General features: G+C 38.4%; 1 protein-coding gene across 2 annotated transcripts in view; it reads right to left on the bottom strand.

Moving 5' to 3' along the window:
- LOC149262612 (homeobox protein HOX1A-like) overlaps positions 1-19,871 on the bottom strand; it is a 346,567-nt gene that overhangs the window by 125,253 nt on the left and 201,443 nt on the right. For both annotated transcript variants that reach the window (XM_089424957.1, XM_089424959.1), the window contains exon 7: positions 9,937-10,365. In XM_089424957.1, coding sequence (XP_089281083.1) covers positions 9,937-10,365 — 429 coding nt within the window. The remainder of the gene's footprint in view (positions 1-9,936; positions 10,366-19,871) is intronic.

The following is a 19,871-nucleotide window of genomic DNA, read 5'->3' as shown; positions in this document are numbered from 1 at the left end:
GAATCGTTAGATCTGGCTGTTGAGAGCCGCAGATCATCAGATCTGGGAGCAGAGTCGAACTCACATTCCCTAGATCTAATAGATTTGCCATTTATGTACATAGATCTGTAATTTTTTTTTCTGACCTAGGGTTTTTGGGGTTTCATTTATTTTTTGCATATTCAGGTTCTGGCTGTTTGTTTTCAGGAACAAGTTGCAGATCTAAAGGTGAAGTTTAATTTTGAAACCAAATCTAGGCCCTAGAGGGTAAGATCTGGCCTCAGACTCGGCGTTTGCGGGGTACATTTTTGTTATCCAAGGGTTTGAATTTTTTTTTAATCTGGAAATTTTCTTTTATATAAGGGTCTAATTGATAAATCTGAAGCAGAGCACAGCATTTTAGATCTGGGAATTTCTGAGTTTTGTTGGGCACCGTTTCTTTCTCTGTCTGCTGCCTAGGGTCTTCATTTTTGTTTCATTGCAGGAAAGTTTCGAGATTTTGTTTGGGCAATTTATTTGAAACCCTCGCAGCTCTCAAACACTGTACCCAATCCATTTCTTCAATCATTTGCCTATGCAACAAACCTCAAGCTATTTCTCTCCCATCCTCACGCAGTCAGCAATCTCTGTGACTATCATACTGCTCACCGTTGATCCCTTGCTACGTCTTCTCTTCTCTCTGCTGCTATTGACCCCTTTCCGTCTATCATCCAAGCCCCTCAAATGCGCTCACTAAACCCTTTCACGTTGCTCCAAATCTGCAAACGAATCTATCGAACCCTCCATCTGCGTAATCTCATTGCTACCCTTTCATGCTTCTAGTGTTTTCCCGAATTGTTATCCATGCAGCCTTCACGCTATCTATAAAACTGCGTACAGCTCATCCTCACCAACGTGCTGCCAGCCATTATGCAGCCACTCAAACCCTGCGTCCATCCCACGTTTCTCCACGCCGCCATACCTGCAATCAAACCTTCATGCCCCGCATCCTCACGCAGTCCCTCTCTATCTTCTGCCTGCTCCCATCGCTCATCCCCACCAAGGTGCTGCCATCCCTCATCATTGCCCATGTCCTTCACACTGCTGTCGTCAACCCTTCTTTGAACCTGCACACACCAAACAGTGAAACACTCGATTTTTTTTGTATATATGCGTTAAGTTTCAATTTGTTTGGTTTACTTCTGTTTTATATTTAGATTAGGGTTAGACTTTTGATTTCCCCTCAGTTATTTTAGCGTAGGTCCTTTTTTTTATTTGGGTTGGTTTTATATTTTTTAGAAATTAAAATAAAAATAAAAAATCTATTTTGTTTTGATTTTATACTTTTATTTCACTCTTTGATTTTATTTTGTTTCATCCTTTTTTAATTTTCTTTTCATTATGATTTTGATTTTAATTCTTATTCTCATTAAAAAATATTTATATAGAAACAAAAAAAAATTGATTTAGGTTTTTTTTTATTTTTTTTATTGTTTTATTTTGACTTTGAGCTTTTTTTTATTAAAATTAAATCTAAAAAATATAAAATTTCAAAACATTTCAATTCATATTAAAACATTAAAAAAATTAAAGAAAAATTAAAAAGCTTTAAAAAAAATCTAAAAAATATTTAAAATCCTAAACATTTAAAAAATCGTAAAAATTTTAAAACTTTGGTGACTAAGGATTTTAAAATAAAGTACAAAGGGATTTTGCTTTAACGTTAAGAAAATTTAAATGTGGCCTATGGCCCATTAAAATTTCGATTTTTGACCCGTTGATTAATTCCTTGGTGTCTCTAATGTTAAACGCTAAATCTTAAATTCTCATATAGTCTAGTGCGATAAATGTTAAAAGAAAATCAATTGAATCTAGATCTCGGTCATTAACGATAATCGTTTTAAATCTGCAATATTTTGCATGTGATAGTGTTGAGCGTTTTTGTGGATTATTTATAATTGTCACTTTTTGTCACATATTGAAAATCGTTCTGGATAGCTTGTTTTATTGATGGTTAATTCAAATATTGAAGGCACTGGTCTAAAATTGTTTCTATCTTGTGGTCGTGTCTTGTTTACCTCGGCGTTTAATCTATCAATCTGATTTAATCGTTTAAATTCATCAAGTTATCCATCATTAAAATCTCCTAGAGTCTGTTTTTCTCAGGCTATCCTCATCCATTTACCTAGGGACTACCCCCCTTGACTTGCCTAGGAGAGAGTCTAAATGGAGTGAGTAAGGATTTAAGAGTGACAGCCCTTACTCAGAGCGTTGTCGCAGTGCCTAGACACTCTGTGCGACAACAGGTGGCAAGGGGCTAATGTAAGTGTCAAATTAACCATGCTACAAAGATCGAAGCTTTTAAGGATGCAAAGGGAACCCTCTCTAGCCAAAATGTCGCATCCCAACATGATCACAATGTGGAAGAAATTTTCTAGAGGAATGCAAGCCCATCAACCCTTGTGCTTCCAGCAACACTTATTGGAATTTCTCCATTTAGTCAAAGGAGATCCAATTCTTGTGCAATAGGTGGCATTACTAAAAGGATGTATAATGTGTTACAACATGATAATAATGATTATGCCATTGGCAAATTCCTTTTTTCCAATGGCATTCCATTCCATGTTACTCACTCCCCTTATTATAAGGAAATGATCCCTACAATTGCAGCAACAGGACCCTCATGTGTGCCCTCGTGTGAACATAAATTGAGGATAGTGATATTAGAAAGGCAAATGTCCAATTTTAATGTTCAAAAATAGTAGATGTGGCAGACATGGGTGACGGTATGTTTCTCTATTGTTATGGATGGGTTGTTAGACATTGCCAAACATCCACTTATCAACATCACAATTGTATCAATAACAAGGCCTTTCCTTGTTAGAGAAATTGATTGTTCTACAAAACACACAGATGCAAAATTCCAATTTGAGCTTCTTCAAGATGACTCTAGAAGAGGTCAAGCTTGCCAAGGTCGGGTTACTAGTTCAGAGTAAATATGGACGTAATTTTTGGATCCCATGCTATGTGCATGGACTTAACAATGCATCACTAGTTAACAAACTTGGTGACAGCTACAACAGATTTGCAGACATCTATCTACAACCACCGCACATGCTTATCCATGGACAATGTTCACTCAAGAAGGAATTCCTAACCCTGTGAATATGCCAACTAGTATTTCCTCTCGGAGAGGATGTTGGACGTGTAATCACCAATATAGCCATGGTTGTGACTTCAGCTTGGAATAGGTGGAAAGAATCCAAGATGGATGAGGGGAAGAAGAACAAGATTTGGTATTCAACAATGATTGATGGGCAGATTGCAATTATTTGGTGTCACTTATGGGCCCCATAGTTCAAGTGATTTGTTACATTGACCAAAGGTGCCCTTAGTCTTGAGAAATCTATATGATTTTGATAGCATGTTCGATCAAGTAAAGGTAGCATCAAAATAGATCTGCTTAGAGTTATATATGAACCAAATTTAACATCAAAAAGCCCTCCTTGGAGTTATATCTAAATCAAAGTCGACCCATTATTCATTGTAGGCTATGTCACATGGTTTGGATTCGAATTCGGGTTCGGAAACAATTAAGTTTGATTCGAATTCGAATTTTCCGATGAGGTTCATATGAGGTTCGGCATTAAGTTCGACTATATATATATATATATGACATAAAATAATAAAAAATCAAAATCAATCAATAAAACTATATGAGTAGCAATGAGCACCCACGAGCCACAAATCACGAGCATTATTAACTTCACACTCCCAGCGGCGGCGAAAAGCAGCATCTAGAAATTGAATTCAAGACATTACAGAGAATACAACATGCAACGGCAACATTGAGCACAATAGAGCGAGTACACCCAGACTGAAATTGGCTTGTGAAAATCTATTGACAACCATGGTAAATAAAGCCAAACCAGTGTCCACCGCAGGAACCTAATTGGTGGGAAGCGAAACAAGAGAAAACCATGTGCTTCCAATGGTTTTTCTAATAAACATTAAAACAACTGACAGAGACCGCCCAAAATCTAACCTCAAACCCCAAAAAAAAAATTATAAATTATAAAATTGGGCTTCAGGTTTGTCTTTAGGTTCGCCTTCAGGTTCGAATTCGTTGAGGTTCGAATTTGAGGTTCGACTATCAAGTTCAAATTCGTTGAGGTTCGAATTCATTGAGGTTCAAATTTCAAGTTCGACTATCAGGTTTACCGAACCTGAACGAATTTATTTATTTTTTTGGGTTCGGCGAACCGTGTGACATACACTGTAGGGGGAACTGAATGAACACGCCTTTCCACATGGCAAAGTTTGCTTCACCCAAAATGGAATCTAAAATGGAATGGTGGAAATCCTCACATTAATGATGCTAAGATCAAGAAGGGATTTCAAGTTGCCATTAGAATGATGCACTATGCAAAGGAGGGGAGAGCACTTCAAAGATAGTGAATTCAACTTGCATGTCTCACAAGCCCTGTTGAACACTATATGTAAGAGCATGATGTATAAGATATAGCAGTGAATACCCCCTTTTAAGGTAGGGCGATTCAATGCCCATCATGGGTTAGGAGTCAAGACAATCATGGGTTTCTATATGATGAAGGAGGTTCTTAGAACCTGTAGGAACCAGGGTGATGGCCATGATGATGGGGTAGAGCTCATGTATTGGCTTTTTCCCACGTGCTAAATGTGTTTGTCCCAGCCTTCTTTTGCATTTTGTGGTACATTTTCCTGTTAAATATGGCCAAATATGCTTTTATCTTTCTTTTTAGGTACATCAACCTTTGGGCATCATTCCAAGCCATGACCCAAGGTGTGGGCAAGAGTAAAGGGCAAGCTAATCCTATGCGGACCCAATGGAGGAATGTGGGCCCAGGTGGGAGAAATGATGAATGGGATAATAATGAGTGGAAAGAAGGTAATATAAGCAAATAAGGGAGCAAGACCACGCAACCAAAATCGGGGTTTCCCGTGAAATACCATCTCTAGATCCAAATGGTCAGTGAAATAGATCCCATGGGACCAGAATGCAAGGTTAATATCCAAAAGAGGTCTAGGGGACAAGGGCGCATACCTAACCCATTCTTGCCACTAAATCCCCCCATTAATCCATGCCCATAAGTGTCCATGATAAGCAAACTACAACACTCAATTACCAAATGACAAGGCATACCCTTAGGTTCGGGAGGCCCGTCTTCAAACATATGATCATAGCAGATGGGTGAGGGACCACATCGCTGGCTCAATTGGTGGTTGCAAGGAGTTGTTGGCTGCCGATTGCGGACCATTTTGGAGAAAAAAAAGATTCCTAGGGATATCACCCACAAAATGGTTGGTAACCTCTGGCTCCAATTGGGATGAGATCTCTCGAAGAAGTGGGCGAAGCTACTCGAACAGGGGGTGACGAGAACTCCAGCAATCTCTTTGTTACCATAGACCTAGCACCTGCACATATTATAGATGAAAAAAACACGGGGCACGTAACATGCTTTCATGACCTCTCATGATTGCACATGTTATTTGTTAGGCCATAAAACCAACAAAAAATAAAATATGCAAATATGCATCTATCTACCATGAGAAATAATAGTTCTAATGTGAAAATGAGCATGCAATGCATCCTACCCTAACATGCATATGACAAAGCTAGTATTAAGTGTAATCATAAAGCCAATGCAACCAACATATCAATAAATCAATATGCTTGCCTATATGATTACTCATGCAGCAAATCCCAAAGCGAATGCAAATCCAAACAGAGTGAGGATGTTGTGGGCAGGAGGAGGGAAAATATGATGCCCACACATGGATGATTACATGAGAAGAGGTAAGAAAAGGATGTAATCTAGTTCGTGAAATCTTCTCTTGCAACCAAAATATAGAGATGTCAACAACCAAACTCATCAACTTTTGATGGATGGCAACCTTTGCCATTTCACTTCCACCATTGTCCTTATTATTAACATCATGGCTTATGGCCTTCATTGGATTATGATTAGTAAGAAAGGTAGGCCGACGAGATGGAGAAACACAAGTAGGTTGCACATGATGTTACACTAGAGAAGGGAGACTATAGAGTGATGAAAACCCTCAGGGTGTGTCCAAGGAGGAAAAGTATAATCAACGAAGGGATTCTCCTTGACACTATACTCCAAAAGGGGGAAGGGTTCACAGTTACTTGAGATCATATGACGAGGGGTGAGGGAATCACTTGATGAAGACTTGAGATGATGACCAATAGTAAAAAAGGAGAAAGAAATATTGTATTCAATGGGTTGTGCTTTCCCAAAATCATAATCTAAAGCCTCAAGTGATTTGAACATAGAATCATACTTAGGAGAAGTAGGAGCCTTATCAATTCCCTTAGTATCAAATATTGGGTCTTTCCTAAAAGGAAAATTGATCCCCCTCTTTATGCAAAGGAAAATGAAGACTCTCCTTCCAAAGGTTATCAATGGGTATGTCATCGTAAATAGTGCTTGAGGGGAAGAGAAGACCAATCTCATCCTCACCCTCTTTGTTGGTGTCGTAAATGGGAGCACAATCAAATTGAGGGCCAGCGATTTCCCATTTCTCCTTTTAAATGTGGAAATAATCTTCAATGTCATCTTTCAAGGGGCTAATGGAATCATCTCTCTCAAGGTTTTCAAAAGAGGATTCATCGGGTGTAATATCCTTGAGAGAGGTAGGGTCGGTCTCAATTTCACTTTCCATAAATTCATCCTTCCCAGCACATGTGTCCTCAAAATCATCATTTTCATCGTGTGGACCCAAGGAGGACTCATCTTCTTTCTCATCACCTAGATTCTTAATGTCTTGATGATGTTAGATGAAGGCTTCCTCAGACCCTCAAAAATAGTGGACAAGGGGTTGGCGCCTTGTAATAACCTGTGGTGCTCCAAATGACATGTGGGGGCACACAAGTGTCCTCATGGGTCTCCAAACAAATCGAAAATGCTTGTAGATCACCTGCAAGGGCTAGGATGATGGTGCAAGTGATAACACATCATCGTGCAAGTGCTGGATCATCTGCCAAGTGTATGGTGCAAATTTGGGGCCAGATGGACATGATGGATGAGGTGCATCTTCCTCGTCCAATAAGTGAACCACGAGCAATCTCTGAATGGTTGTGGGGATCCATGGAGTGTTTTCTCCTACTGTGGAAGCCCATGGCTCTCAACGCACACCCTACATGTGCCAATGTAGCCCTCTATATGATTAGGACCCCGTATAGGGAGACCAAACCCAATATGGAGACCATCTGCAATCCTGCATAAGATCTAATGCCGCCCCTAGCCTTCCAATAAATGAGCTTACCAATCATGGACAACAGGTGGGGACTTCATAATGGCCTGGACTTCCATAATGGGCTTCGGGATGTGCCAATGTCTCAACTCCAAATGGGGTTAACCAAGAATCCTATTAGGTGGTTTCTACTTCTAAAGGGGATTATATATTCAAGGTACATCCTTCAAAAGGTGGTGGCATGTGACAGATAGGTGATTGAAGTAAGGGATGAGAAGGGGCAGCCCTCAGTCACATGTCGGGGTACAATGGTAGCTAATAAGAGGGAAGCCCACACTTGGGTTTATAATGTATAGGAGGAATAAATCATGGTACATGAGGTGCCCTAGCCTTGATTTTTCCACCCTTCTTTATAAGCCTTTTGTCTTTTTATAATTTTCTTTGATTAACTGCTCAGGGCTCAAGGGGTAAGAGCATGTTGTATAAGATATAACAACGAATACCCCCTTTTAAGGTAGGGAAGTTCATTGCCCACCATGGGTTGGGACAATCACAGGTTCCTATATGATGAAAGATGTTCATAAAACCTGTAGGAACCAAAGTGATGGCCATTATGATGGGGTAGAGCTGATGTATTGGTTTTTGCCCACGTGCTAAATGTGCTTTTCCTAGCCATCTTTTGCATTTTTTGATACATTTTCCGGTTAAATGTGGTCAAATATGCTTTTATCTTTCTTTTTAGCTACATCAACCTCCGAGCATCATTCTAGGCCATGACCCAAGGTGTGGGCAAGGGGAAGGGGCAAGCTAATCCTATGTGGACCCAGTGGAGGAATGTGGATCCAGATGGGAGAAATGATTAATGGGGTAATAATGAGTGGAAAGAGGGCAATATAAGGGGATAAGGGAGCGGGACCATGCAACCAAAATCAGGGTTTCCATTGAAATACCATCCCTAGAGCCAAATGGTCAGTAAAAGAGGTCCCATAAGACTAGAATGCAAGGTTGATATCCAAAAGGGGTCTGGGGGACAAGGGGCACAGACATAACCCATTATTTCTGCCGAATCCCCCCATTATTCCATGCCCATAAGTTTCCATGATAAGCAAACTACGACACTCAATTACCAAATGACAAGGCATGTCTTTAGTTTCGGGAGGCCCACCTTCAAACATACGATCATAGCAGATGGGCGAGGGACCACATGGTTGACTCAGGTGGCAGAGAAATGGCACAATGATCTAGTTGGTGGCTGCAAGGGGTTACTGGTTGCCAGCTAAGGACCATCTTGGAGAAAAAAATTCTCCTAGGGATATCACACACAAAATGGTGGGTAACATTCCCCACAGTAGCCTTTCGGCCTCCACTTTTTTTTCATCAAGAGCCTCTCAGCCTTCTTTATCTATTCCCACAAGTCGCACAATAGTCCTCCCTTAGTAGCGCAAGCCATGCTGCTCATAACTTCTTGTCCTTTTCTTTGCTTGTTGTTTAAGCAAAAGGACACTTAGACCAGTCCTTCCTCTTTTAGTTACATACAATGCACAGTCAACACATTTAATTATTGTAGCCACCCAGGATTGATATTTTAAAACAACCATTTCCTCAAGCAACCCCTACCTCAAGCAATGGAATCGATGTCCCTCTCTCAGCGATTTAGTTTATTAAAGTATTTACAATGCATGCATGATGATAAGCAATTGGGTTGTTACAAAAAGGTGAAATGAAATGTGAAGACTTGAGTATTTACATTGCATACATGATGATAAGCAATTGGGTTGTCACAAAAGGGGGAAATGAAATGTGAAGACTTGAAGGAAGGAAAAGATAAGGTTGCTCTATTGTGTCATGCAAAATAACGATCCTATCCAAATAAATTTAAGCATACCATTACTAAGACGAATAGGTCGATACAAGAATTTATACGGATATGAGCAGATATCTCATGTCTTCATGGGCATACATCACCATGAGAATTATTTGGCATGTGTATCCGTGTGCATGCGTATGTCTACCTATTTAGACTGATAGAGAGCAATGTAAAAGCATATGCATACATGTAAGCATGCACACAAACATACAGATAAGCACTTTAAAAGGAAAAGTGCATTAGTAAATGCCAAAAATATCATTTTCAACGAGTATTTATAAGCCTCTCAGCCTATTTAACAAAAAAAACAAAGAACTTCAAAATTGAATCCAGGTGAAGACAACAAAGAAGAAAATAGATATATTTATTCATATTATAGGACTGCCAAACATGTGTAGGTTTAACCATCAATCTATATCAAAAATTTATAAGGATAATGCATCAAGGACAACAAATAGCATCAAGCATAGGTAGTAGAATTGAAGAAAGTGATCACAGAAACCAGTCTGACTAAGGGCTCCATCAACTTCTGAAATATTAACATCAGAGAACCAACTTCTCCTGGTTAGGTATATCTTTGTAACAAAATCTCAAAAATCATGCATACCACATCCATATAGTTGTTTTTTGCCTTCAAACTTTAACAATCACATGGGCAAGTTCATTAACACAATTCTCCTGACCTGTCATAACAACCAATTCTTCCCGCACATATCCAAATTTTTCAATACATGACTTGTCAATGAGGAATATAGATGAAAAGCGCAAAAGTAAATATGCAAACCAAATAAATACATTTCCCTCAAGCAACTACTTCAACAAAAAGAGCTAAATTCCTGAGAACAACTGCAGCATACCTCAATTGCAGGAGTAGGTAACCTAGAAAATACTTTTTGCTTTGCTGAAACGGGTGCACTCCCAAGTTGCTCCTGCTGATTTTCTTTCGAGGATGCTTTAAATTTTGATGCAGCAACATCTTCTACAGGACCACCTTCTCCATGTTCTGCTTTCTTTGAAATTTTGTGTTCTTCATTCTCTGTCGCAGCATCATATTCTCTGCATAAATTAAACTTTGATTGGTTGATATCTTCTGAGGAGTCGACATTGGGTCCCTTCCCTTTTTTCTTCATCACTGATTCTTTATTGAGCTGCGTTAATTTTGACACAGTAGAAACATTTTGTTCCACATCAAAGTGCTTCCCTTTTCTTGGCCTCTTTCTAGGTCCCCACTCCTCATCATCTTCACTCATACTATCTTGATCAGAAGCAGTGAGGCCAAACATCTCCTGCAGAATCAACTGTTTGTAAGAAATACATGCTGACAGGTGCACCGAAACATACCATTTTAAGACAACAATTATCATGCAATCAAGAACAATGCTATACATCATTTTCTAAACAAGGTTATAGCTTGACAATAAATCATTTGATAATCATAATTAACATCTCATAAAATGATAAACCACATTTAAAAGTAAACAATATACAATTTGGCATTTCATGTGAAAGAAGAAATATAGAATTCATCGGATGATAAATGAGTTTACCTAAACTAACAACTAAGTCAAGTGACACATTGATAGAGGGATACAAGATACACATATCCGAATTACGATGCATAGACCCATCGAAACAAGATACATAGAACACATAAATAATATAACATAATTTACTGTGTATTATAATTTCAAAAATTATAAAAATGAAATATACACATAGAAATGTCAATTTTCTGAACATTTATAATACAAAATATATGAAAAGATCAAATGCTGAATGATTTACCCACTCAAACATGCACACAGTTGAAAGTTGAAACCCCGATTACTTTTCAGTGCATTATTTAAGCACCCCACATATCAAAAATGTGGGGACACAAGGGTCCTGCATCCGACACACATGGAATATTTATTTGGCACAAGGCATGTATCCCACACATGTTAGACATGTTGAACCCACTTATCAACGTGTTCGAGGATACATGGCATTCTAGGACATATCTTTTATCACAGACTAACCATTATACAAATAATGGTAATGAAACCATTTGAGTTACACATTCTTATAAGAAATTTGTGAAAGCTCAAACTAAGGTCTTTAATGGAAACAAAGTGTCTAATTTTATATCATACCTGTTACACATCATTTCAATAGGGGTACATATGCACTTTTCATTTCTAGAAACACAATTGTAAGAGTCAAAGGCCCTGTAAGTTGTAACCCATGTGAAGGACCTATATTATGGTATCCTAGGCCTATTATGGTCGGCCATGGCCGATCCCTTTGGGCTAAGTGACCAGTCCATTTGTCTTATAGAGGATCGAGGGGTTTTGGATAGATATCGTTGTGACTCATGGTTTAGTGGGGTCATCAATGTGTAGAGATGATCACAAATTTAGGGGCCAGTCTAGCCCACGTGGGGTGCACATATGTCATCCCCACGTGGGGTGCACATATGTCATCCCCACATGGTTGTGCCATTGAGTCTATATGCAATCTTTGGCCATGGTATATTCATCAGATACTTTTCATCATGACAATCTCATAGCTTTTCAGCAAGTTCAAGATTCTTGAGGTAGTACATGTTTTCCAATGCATGTGGGGTCCTTTTTGCCGCAAAATCTAGCAGACCTTGGAGAGGGGTACCCTACAAGGCTATAACTAGACCAAGTGATATCGATTTATTAATGGCCCACTATCACCATAGCCAAAACACCCTGCTCTTTATGGACTTTCACCAATGGGACAAGTCTCAGTATAAGGTCACCTATGATGGATATTCTAAGGGTATTATAATGACCAAAAGGCTTCTAAGGGAAAGACTAAGCTAAGCACAAGGCTCCAATCAATGAATGAAGGCAAATCACTTTCCTTAGAGAGGCTAATTTTGTACAACACAAGAACTAGGGCTTGATTGATACATTGATAGTTGGGATGGCCAAAGGTCAAGGTCAGGAGAAATGGTTTCCTATAATGTTTTCCAACAAGGACAAGGCACATGAAACCCTCAACAAGCCCCTAAGTTGAAGCTAAAGCCACACTAGGGTTCCTAGGGCAAACAACTAGGGCATAGAAATTTATCGACGAAATTGAAGTGAATGCCCACCAAAAGGATGGATTAGTAGCAACCACTATCCTCTTGATGTTTAGACTCTCCAATACCAATAATTCCTCTTCTTTAAGAATTCACACCAAGCCCTAGATTGGCCACTTGAGCTTAAAGGAACCGAATTAGGTCAAGATTGAGGAGGAGAAAATTTTTGGATAATAAGTTGAATTGTTCACCAACAAGGAAGGCTAGTGCCTAGTCCTAGGGTCAATGGAGTCTATGGGTTCTTAAAATCGATTTAACCTTGCAAACGATTACATATATTTTAATGCCCTAGCATCAAAACCCCAACTATCACCTTTATGGGGGGTCAAAGATCACTTGGGAGAGCTAACATGAGATCAGCAAGTGGATTTCTATTCACATATCATATTATGAGTAATACATGCAACAATATCACCTAGATTCCAATAAAGTGATCTTCAACAAAATTAGGGCACAAAATTTAACCTAGATCATTAATCCATTCCATACAATAGACATGAAATCACAAATTTACAATAAGCATGGTACTTACAAGACAATATGCATGAAACAATCCAATAATCAATCCAAAGTGACTTCTCCAAAGACAAGAACAAATGCTCCAGACAAATCTCGCTCCATAGATCACACTTTTACCATTAGAACAAGAGGTTGAAATCTTCAAAGAGGCCAAATCCACAAGTCCAAGTGATGATGAATTTACAAATTATCCTCTCTTCTATTTATATCAGGCGGTCTAATGTCTACTTAGCCTAAAAGCACCTAGGAAAACAAGTAAAGTCATAATGATGCATTGGGTTACAAGCCACCCCACTAGCTTAGACCAAAAATCACATGATTTGCCCACATGTGTGAGTTGTGGGACAAAACATGTTGACATCATCCATGCATTGAGCTTTAATTGGCATGCGTTAAGGCTTTTGAGTGCTAAACATGGTGTAGAAGCCTCTAAAAATCATCCCCTAAGGGTTGGCCCTCAGGCCTCTATCAATACTCCTCTATAGACCCCCAAAATCCAACCTGGGCCACCAAAGGTGGTCTCGTGGGTCTCCAACTGGTCATAGTGTCAGTCTCTGCTCCAACGTTGAGGGCTTCCAAAGTGGTGCTAGTCCTCCCATGTCTCAAGGGGTGAGAACATCCTCTTCTAGGCCTTAGAACAGCTGCCATCCCTCACAAAGTGTTAAAGCCAGCTGAGGGCATGTTGGATCTAAGCGTATCATCCCAAAAACTCATCAAATGTAGGGTGAAGTTCCAAAATGCCCTAGGAGTTGGAGGTGCCCAAGGATGTGCATGATGCTCTGTAGTTGCTTGGAGTCTCATGGCTATCAACGCTTCACCTGTGGGTGTCAATATGCTTCTCTGGAAGTCTAGGTACCTGTGGGCGGGATGCCCAAGCCATGGCTATGAAACCACCTAATAATCACAACATAAAGTCTAGCGCAAGCAACTAGTCATCAATTACAATAATCATTTATGCATCCAAGTGAACCAATCTTGAATGCAAAGGGCTATTTAATACTTCAAATAAGGCTTCCCTTCCAAAATTGAGGCTTTGAAATCGCAATGGTGTTAACTCCCTAGGTAGGAATGGTTAAAAGACAACCCCATTAGGTGTTTCCAATCCCCAAGGGGAAGTAACATTTCCTCGGTCTACCCTTCAATCAATAGGTGTTATGTGAGCAATGATGGTAATGAAGGGGAGAAGACTTCAAGACCAAGTGCAGGGTCAAAGCAACCAACATAATGGGGATCCACATCCTGAGTGTACAGATTTGAGGAGGGAGAAACCATGAATGCATGAGTTACCAACTCGACCTTTTTCCCACCCCTCTTGTGTGCCTTTTACTTTTTCTTATTTTTTCTTTATATTACTACTCGTAGCTCAAAAAAGGGTTAGAGCTTGCTTTGTATGATGTATAACAGTTGTATTACCCTTTAATGATGAGGCAGCTCATTGCCCATCAGGATTGGGACATGCAAGGGTTCCTCTCATGATGTATAAGAGCAATATGGTGCTCAGGAACCGAGTGTTGAGTGAGGTGGAGCTCATGCTAGGCTTTTACCCACGTGTTAATGTGTATGTTCCGACCATCTTTTGCATTTTGATATTCTTTCTTTTATTTTTCTTGTGGCCATTATATGTTTTCTTCCCTTTCTTTTAGCTGCACCAACATCCTAGGCAAAGCTCTGGGCCCTACCCACGTATATGGATGTATGGGTGCCAAATCCCAGAAAAACAATGGTTAGTTGAACCCGAAGAATGGAGGTGGAATAAGGACTTGTAATGTATGATAGAAAGTGGTAAGTATTGAATAGGGATAGATGGAACACACTATCTCAATTAAGGTCTTGAGTCGGGATGTCAAATTTGATGAGGGCAGGACCCTTACGAGATCTCATGAGAAGAAGCTAGTAGTGGTAGAGGAGAAGGAGTGAGAAGCTCCTAAGGCTGAACTGGGACCAACAGCACCAACAGCACCAACAGCAAGCACGCAGTCAGCAAATCCGAAGGATGAGCTAAATATTCCTTCAAGCTCTACTAGGAGGAGGCCAAGATGGGTCGTGCAAACCTCGAGAGATGTTCAGGAGCATGTGCAGGCTCCTAGCAGCATTTTCAAGCAAAGTAGACCACCTAGAAATATTTTATTGAAGAAGAATAAACAAAGTAGACCAAGCTTCACAAGATTCAACTATCGAGACTTTTGAAATTCTAGAAGACTTGAGAGGATTGTTTCATGACAATATAGGGAAACAATGCACAACAAGAATGATGATATCATAGAAAGCTAACTTTTATAAGCCCCTAGATATCACAATTTTCAAGGAACCCCACAAATGGATTCCTAAATTTTCTAGCAACAATGTCATTCTAGTTACTTACCATGTATCAAAAATGTGAGGATGCAATCGATATACATGAAGTTGATACTGAGGACGTGGTGATGAAATGATTTGTGTTATCTTTAGAGGAAGATGCTAGGGTTTGGTTCAAAAGTCTTGATGACGTTGTTAAAAATTGGAATGACTTTAAGAAATTATTTTTGGAACAATGGGAAATTGGAAAGGATGGAAAAATGTTGCTAGCTAAACTTCATGGGATTAAGAAAAAGGAAAATGAAACTATGAGAGAATTCAATATGAAGTTCCAAAAATTAATGGATAGAATTCCAAAATGAATCAAGCCTCGAGATTGTGCAATTATCGTCTCTTATGAAAATGTAATTGAGAGGGAATTTTAGCTTTTTGCTAAGACGACACCGCACAATGATTTAAAGAAGCCAGAGAAATAGCAAGTAAAATTGAGGACGATATTACTTCTTCAATCAAGGTAGATCCATCTAATTCTTCGAGGACATCCACCTCTAAGGTTGAACCAAAATCTAGTTGCCATGAATTCAACAAGGCCAACTCTAAATACAATTAACATTTTTAACTAAGGCAATAAAACACATGAAGACCACTTTCACTCGAACACAAACTGCAATATAAATTAGACTTGTATGCCTTGATAGGTCTCGATAGAATCAATGTCAAAGGAGAAATGTTGAATGGGATAGAAAGAGAAGTCCTCAACATCAAAGTCTCCTAGTCCATATAAATCTCACCAACATGATATATAAATAAGATATATAATGGTGTCTACCTTGTCTATATATGCATGATAAGAAATTGTGCCCGAAAGCAATGAGGGAGAGAGAAGCTAAAACCGAAGATACAAATGATAACGATATTGTGAACTATGTTGAAGAATATTTCATTTTCATTGTAGAATGAAAGTCTTATGCAGTGTCCAAAGAGCATATGAATGAGATAAGTGGTAGTAGCGTAGATTCTAATAGAATCACAAGGATGTATTTGAGATGCTTTCTCAAGTAGAGATAATAAGAAGAACAAGGATAACAAATGGAACACCTATCAAAGGAGAAATCAATTGTTCCATACAAGCCTAAAATAGCAAGACATGTTTCTCAAAGGACTTTTGTGAACAAATAGCCTACCTCAACAAATAGAGACACCAAAGGATCCTCATCAAAAAGCCGCGTATACATATGGATTTTCAACGGCAAGTGTGGGCGAATGCAAAATATTTTTAAAAAACAATCATTTATGAGTGGGGAAACCTAATATTCAACCCTATGGCCCTCCTAATGTTGTGTAATTATTGGTAATGTTAAGAAAATGGTATGAAATTAATGGTAATGTAAAAAGTAATATTTTCCTTTGTCTTTCATCTCATCATTTTACTTAAATTTTTAACATTGCCATTAACTGTTTTATTACGTTTGAGAGTGGTTCCAACCTCGACGGATTTCATACGAAAAAAAATAAATTTTAGATCCCACTCAAAAACTTGTAGACTTAACAATTTTTAGAATTTCAGGATTGGGGGGGCACAACATTTACATAGAATTACATCATGTACGAGTGTATGAACTAGCATCTAATCAAGAGCAACAAGCACTCTGTGTACCTTGAGGTTAGTGGCACTGATTGTTGAACTCCCCTATCATGACCCTAGTAAAAGTGTAGCCATCACTCAACAAAATCTGGATTTGATATGTTGAGCTTTTTTATCTTATTTTAATGCTTAGAGGGTGATATTGATGATGAGGATCCCAATATAGGCAATGACTTCGATGATATGTATGTATTTGTTGTAGCATGATTTTCATGGGCCTTGGCACTTGCTCATTTATTCATTAATTTGTATCTATATACTAAATTATAATGTTAAAACTTGGAACTTAAATGCTTTCTTTTTTCCCCAAGGAAAATCGTAATTTCCATTAGATAAAGATGAAAATTACATGTTGTATGTGCTCTGAAAGCACATCAACTATTTTTCATGCTTTTGTATGATGATGTCACGAGCTCCTGCTTTTAATCGTATGCTTCTATGATGCCATCTCTTGACATGATGCATCCTACCATGCTTCTAATGATTCCTACCATGATAGTTATACTTTACAACAGAAAACTTGAAAAGAACTAGGTGAGAAAGACTATCTCAATCATAGTAGATATCTTTTACTTCCTCCTTCTTGGATTTCTTCTTTTCAGCTTCTTCCACTTCTTCAATGATATGGGCTTCTTCCCTTCCTCTTTTGTTGTTGTACTTCTTGGGCTTTGGAAAATCTCTCTTATAGTGCCCATATTCACGCCAACCATAACATTGAACCTTCGACATGTTCTTCTTCTTTTTCTGAGGACCAAGCTTCCCAAACTTCCCTTTTCTTCTAGACATGGCAACAAATGCTTGAGCTTGCTCACTTGATCCTACATTGATTTTTGCCTTCAACCTGGTCTCTTTGATTTTGCACAATGACCATGGTTCATTGAATGTAGTAGCTTCCTTCTTCCCATAGATGCTTGATGTGAAGTTGCCCCATTCCTCTGGTAGTGCATTGAGCACTATGGTAGACATTTCCTTATTAGACATTATTTCTCCCAACTCTTGGAGTTGGTCTCTAAATTTTGACATCCTCATAAAGTATGAGGTTATTCCTTCCTTTGATATCTTCATCTTGTAAAGCTGGAACTTCTTCTTTCTGCAGTTCAACAATTAAAGCCTTAACATGACCAACGACTTCATTTTCTATGGGGATCAAATCTATCCTCTTCTTCCATGCAAGAAAGTTTGATGACCCAACCAATTTGTTGCTCTCCTTGCAATATGAAGTCATTTTGACATATATTCAAATATAGAAATAAAAATACTTACTTGTCAAGTGAAGATACTCCATGATGAAATCTTCAACTTGATGCATTCTTGATTTTGATGATGATGTAGATAATAGAAAATGTCTTCTTAGTGAAGCTGGCTTTCTTCAAAAGTGATCCTTGGCTCAAAGGGAGATCACATCAATTCCTTCATGATGATGACAACGCTTTTTCCTGTTTTTCTTCCTTCAAGGCAATGCTAGTTAAACTTGTTTCACAACCTCAAATTTTGGCCCTTCTTCAGAATTTCGACTTGATGTAGTAGTTCTGCAATTTCGGCATTTTCTACAATAACCATAGTTCACATGTGTGGCTAGAAGATAGACAAATTTGCCTCCTTTCTACTTCGCTTGACTTGACTTATTTTTCTTGTTATTTCAGCTTGCAAAGGAGACCTTTGTTGGTGTTGAAGAAAGGTGTAACTAGGTTCGGTTTTCATAATGACTTAATATTATGATTTCTTGAAAAGAAGAAACAAATGTATTTATTGTAATCCTTGCATCATGGGTTTCATGAGCAAGAAGTGTTTTATCTAGGTCAAAGACTTCTTCTTGATGTCTTTAGGATTTATGAATATAATTACAAAGGTTATGTTACACAAGGAGAACTCATACTCCAAGACGTTGTCACTATCTCTCACCATCAGTTAAAACGAATAGAACAGTCTTCATATGAATATGTCGGCCCAAACCAAGGATCTTATGTCAGCCTTCAAAGGTAACACATGAACCACTATAAGTATGCAAGTGATCTCACTCCAAAAGGACAAGAAGTTAACTCGATACATCTACGTATCTCGGTGAAGAATTACAGTGATACGAAGGCAATTAGAAGTTTCGGGTAAAGGAGTCTTTGTCTTCATCGCAGTGATATGAAAGAATGGTGAAATACATATATCTCTGTTTCGAAGTAAGGCAACCTCTGTTGTTCATTACAGTAATACGAAGAAGGGTTCCATCACAGATTCGGATATCCTCTGTCTCATCGTGTGCAAAGAATCAATCACTGTCTTGGGACAGTACTCTTATAAGGATATATATATATATATATATATATATATATATATATATATATATATATATATATATATATATATATATATAACGTGATATGAAGATAGAGATGATCGAAGTTAGAACACTCTCATCAAGTGAAAGTCCTGGATTGTGGAATATATTGTGAAGGAGGAGAACAGAACTTGGCATAATATCAGTGTCAAAGTTACAGTTGTCGAGTTTTTCCAGTGCTACGACAATTAGAAGGAGAAAGAACTTAGAAGTATGTGAAAAGAATGACTGTGCAGAATTCGTGAGATAATGACAAGCGTCTTGGAAGTAAGTCTGAGTCAAGCAGTTTTGTTAAGGATCTTGGTCTTCGTCAATAAAAGAATCTATAAGAAGAGATTAAAGGGTTTTCCTCTCAAGAGGAGAGGTTTTGGCCCTGGCAGAAAGCCAACATCGTTTGTTCGTGTCTCTTTGTTTTGGTAGCTATTTGATGAAGTAAGAAATACACACACTAATGATATCAAGAAAATATTGTGCTAATAAGCTAAAAATAAAATAGTTATCATGCTAAGAAGAATCACATAAACTACATTTGCCCTAGATTCTTCAACAAGGTATCAGAGCTAAGGTGCTAAAGTCAAAGAAGGGCAGTAAAAAGAGACATCAAAACAAGGTTTAAGGGTTGAAGGATCAAGTCTAAAACACGCAGTCTACAACAGCAAAGATTTTTTGCCTATACAGCCTTCAAAAAGGCTATACTACTCACTGTCCCAATACTATTGAGATCTTGGTGCCACAATAAACCTCGGTCAAAGAATAAAGTTTTGATCACAAGTACAGAACTTGATTCTTTCTGAGATGATTCGGTGAAGAACAAGGACTGTAATCCACATTACAGGAGAACAGTATCTCGAACCTCTGAAATCTTGGACAAGGTACAGGGGAGCAGACATCTCGAATAAAGTGTACTGGA

The sequence above is a fragment of the Pinus tabuliformis genome, chromosome 6, assembly GCF_031772625.1.
Source record: "Pinus tabuliformis cultivar Carrire ecotype Pingquan chromosome 6, CPIR1, whole genome shotgun sequence".
Taxonomy (NCBI): Eukaryota; Viridiplantae; Streptophyta; class Pinopsida; order Pinales; family Pinaceae; genus Pinus; species Pinus tabuliformis.
The sequence above is the reverse complement of the archived record's forward strand: the minus strand, read 5'-3'. Positions and strand labels throughout refer to the sequence as shown.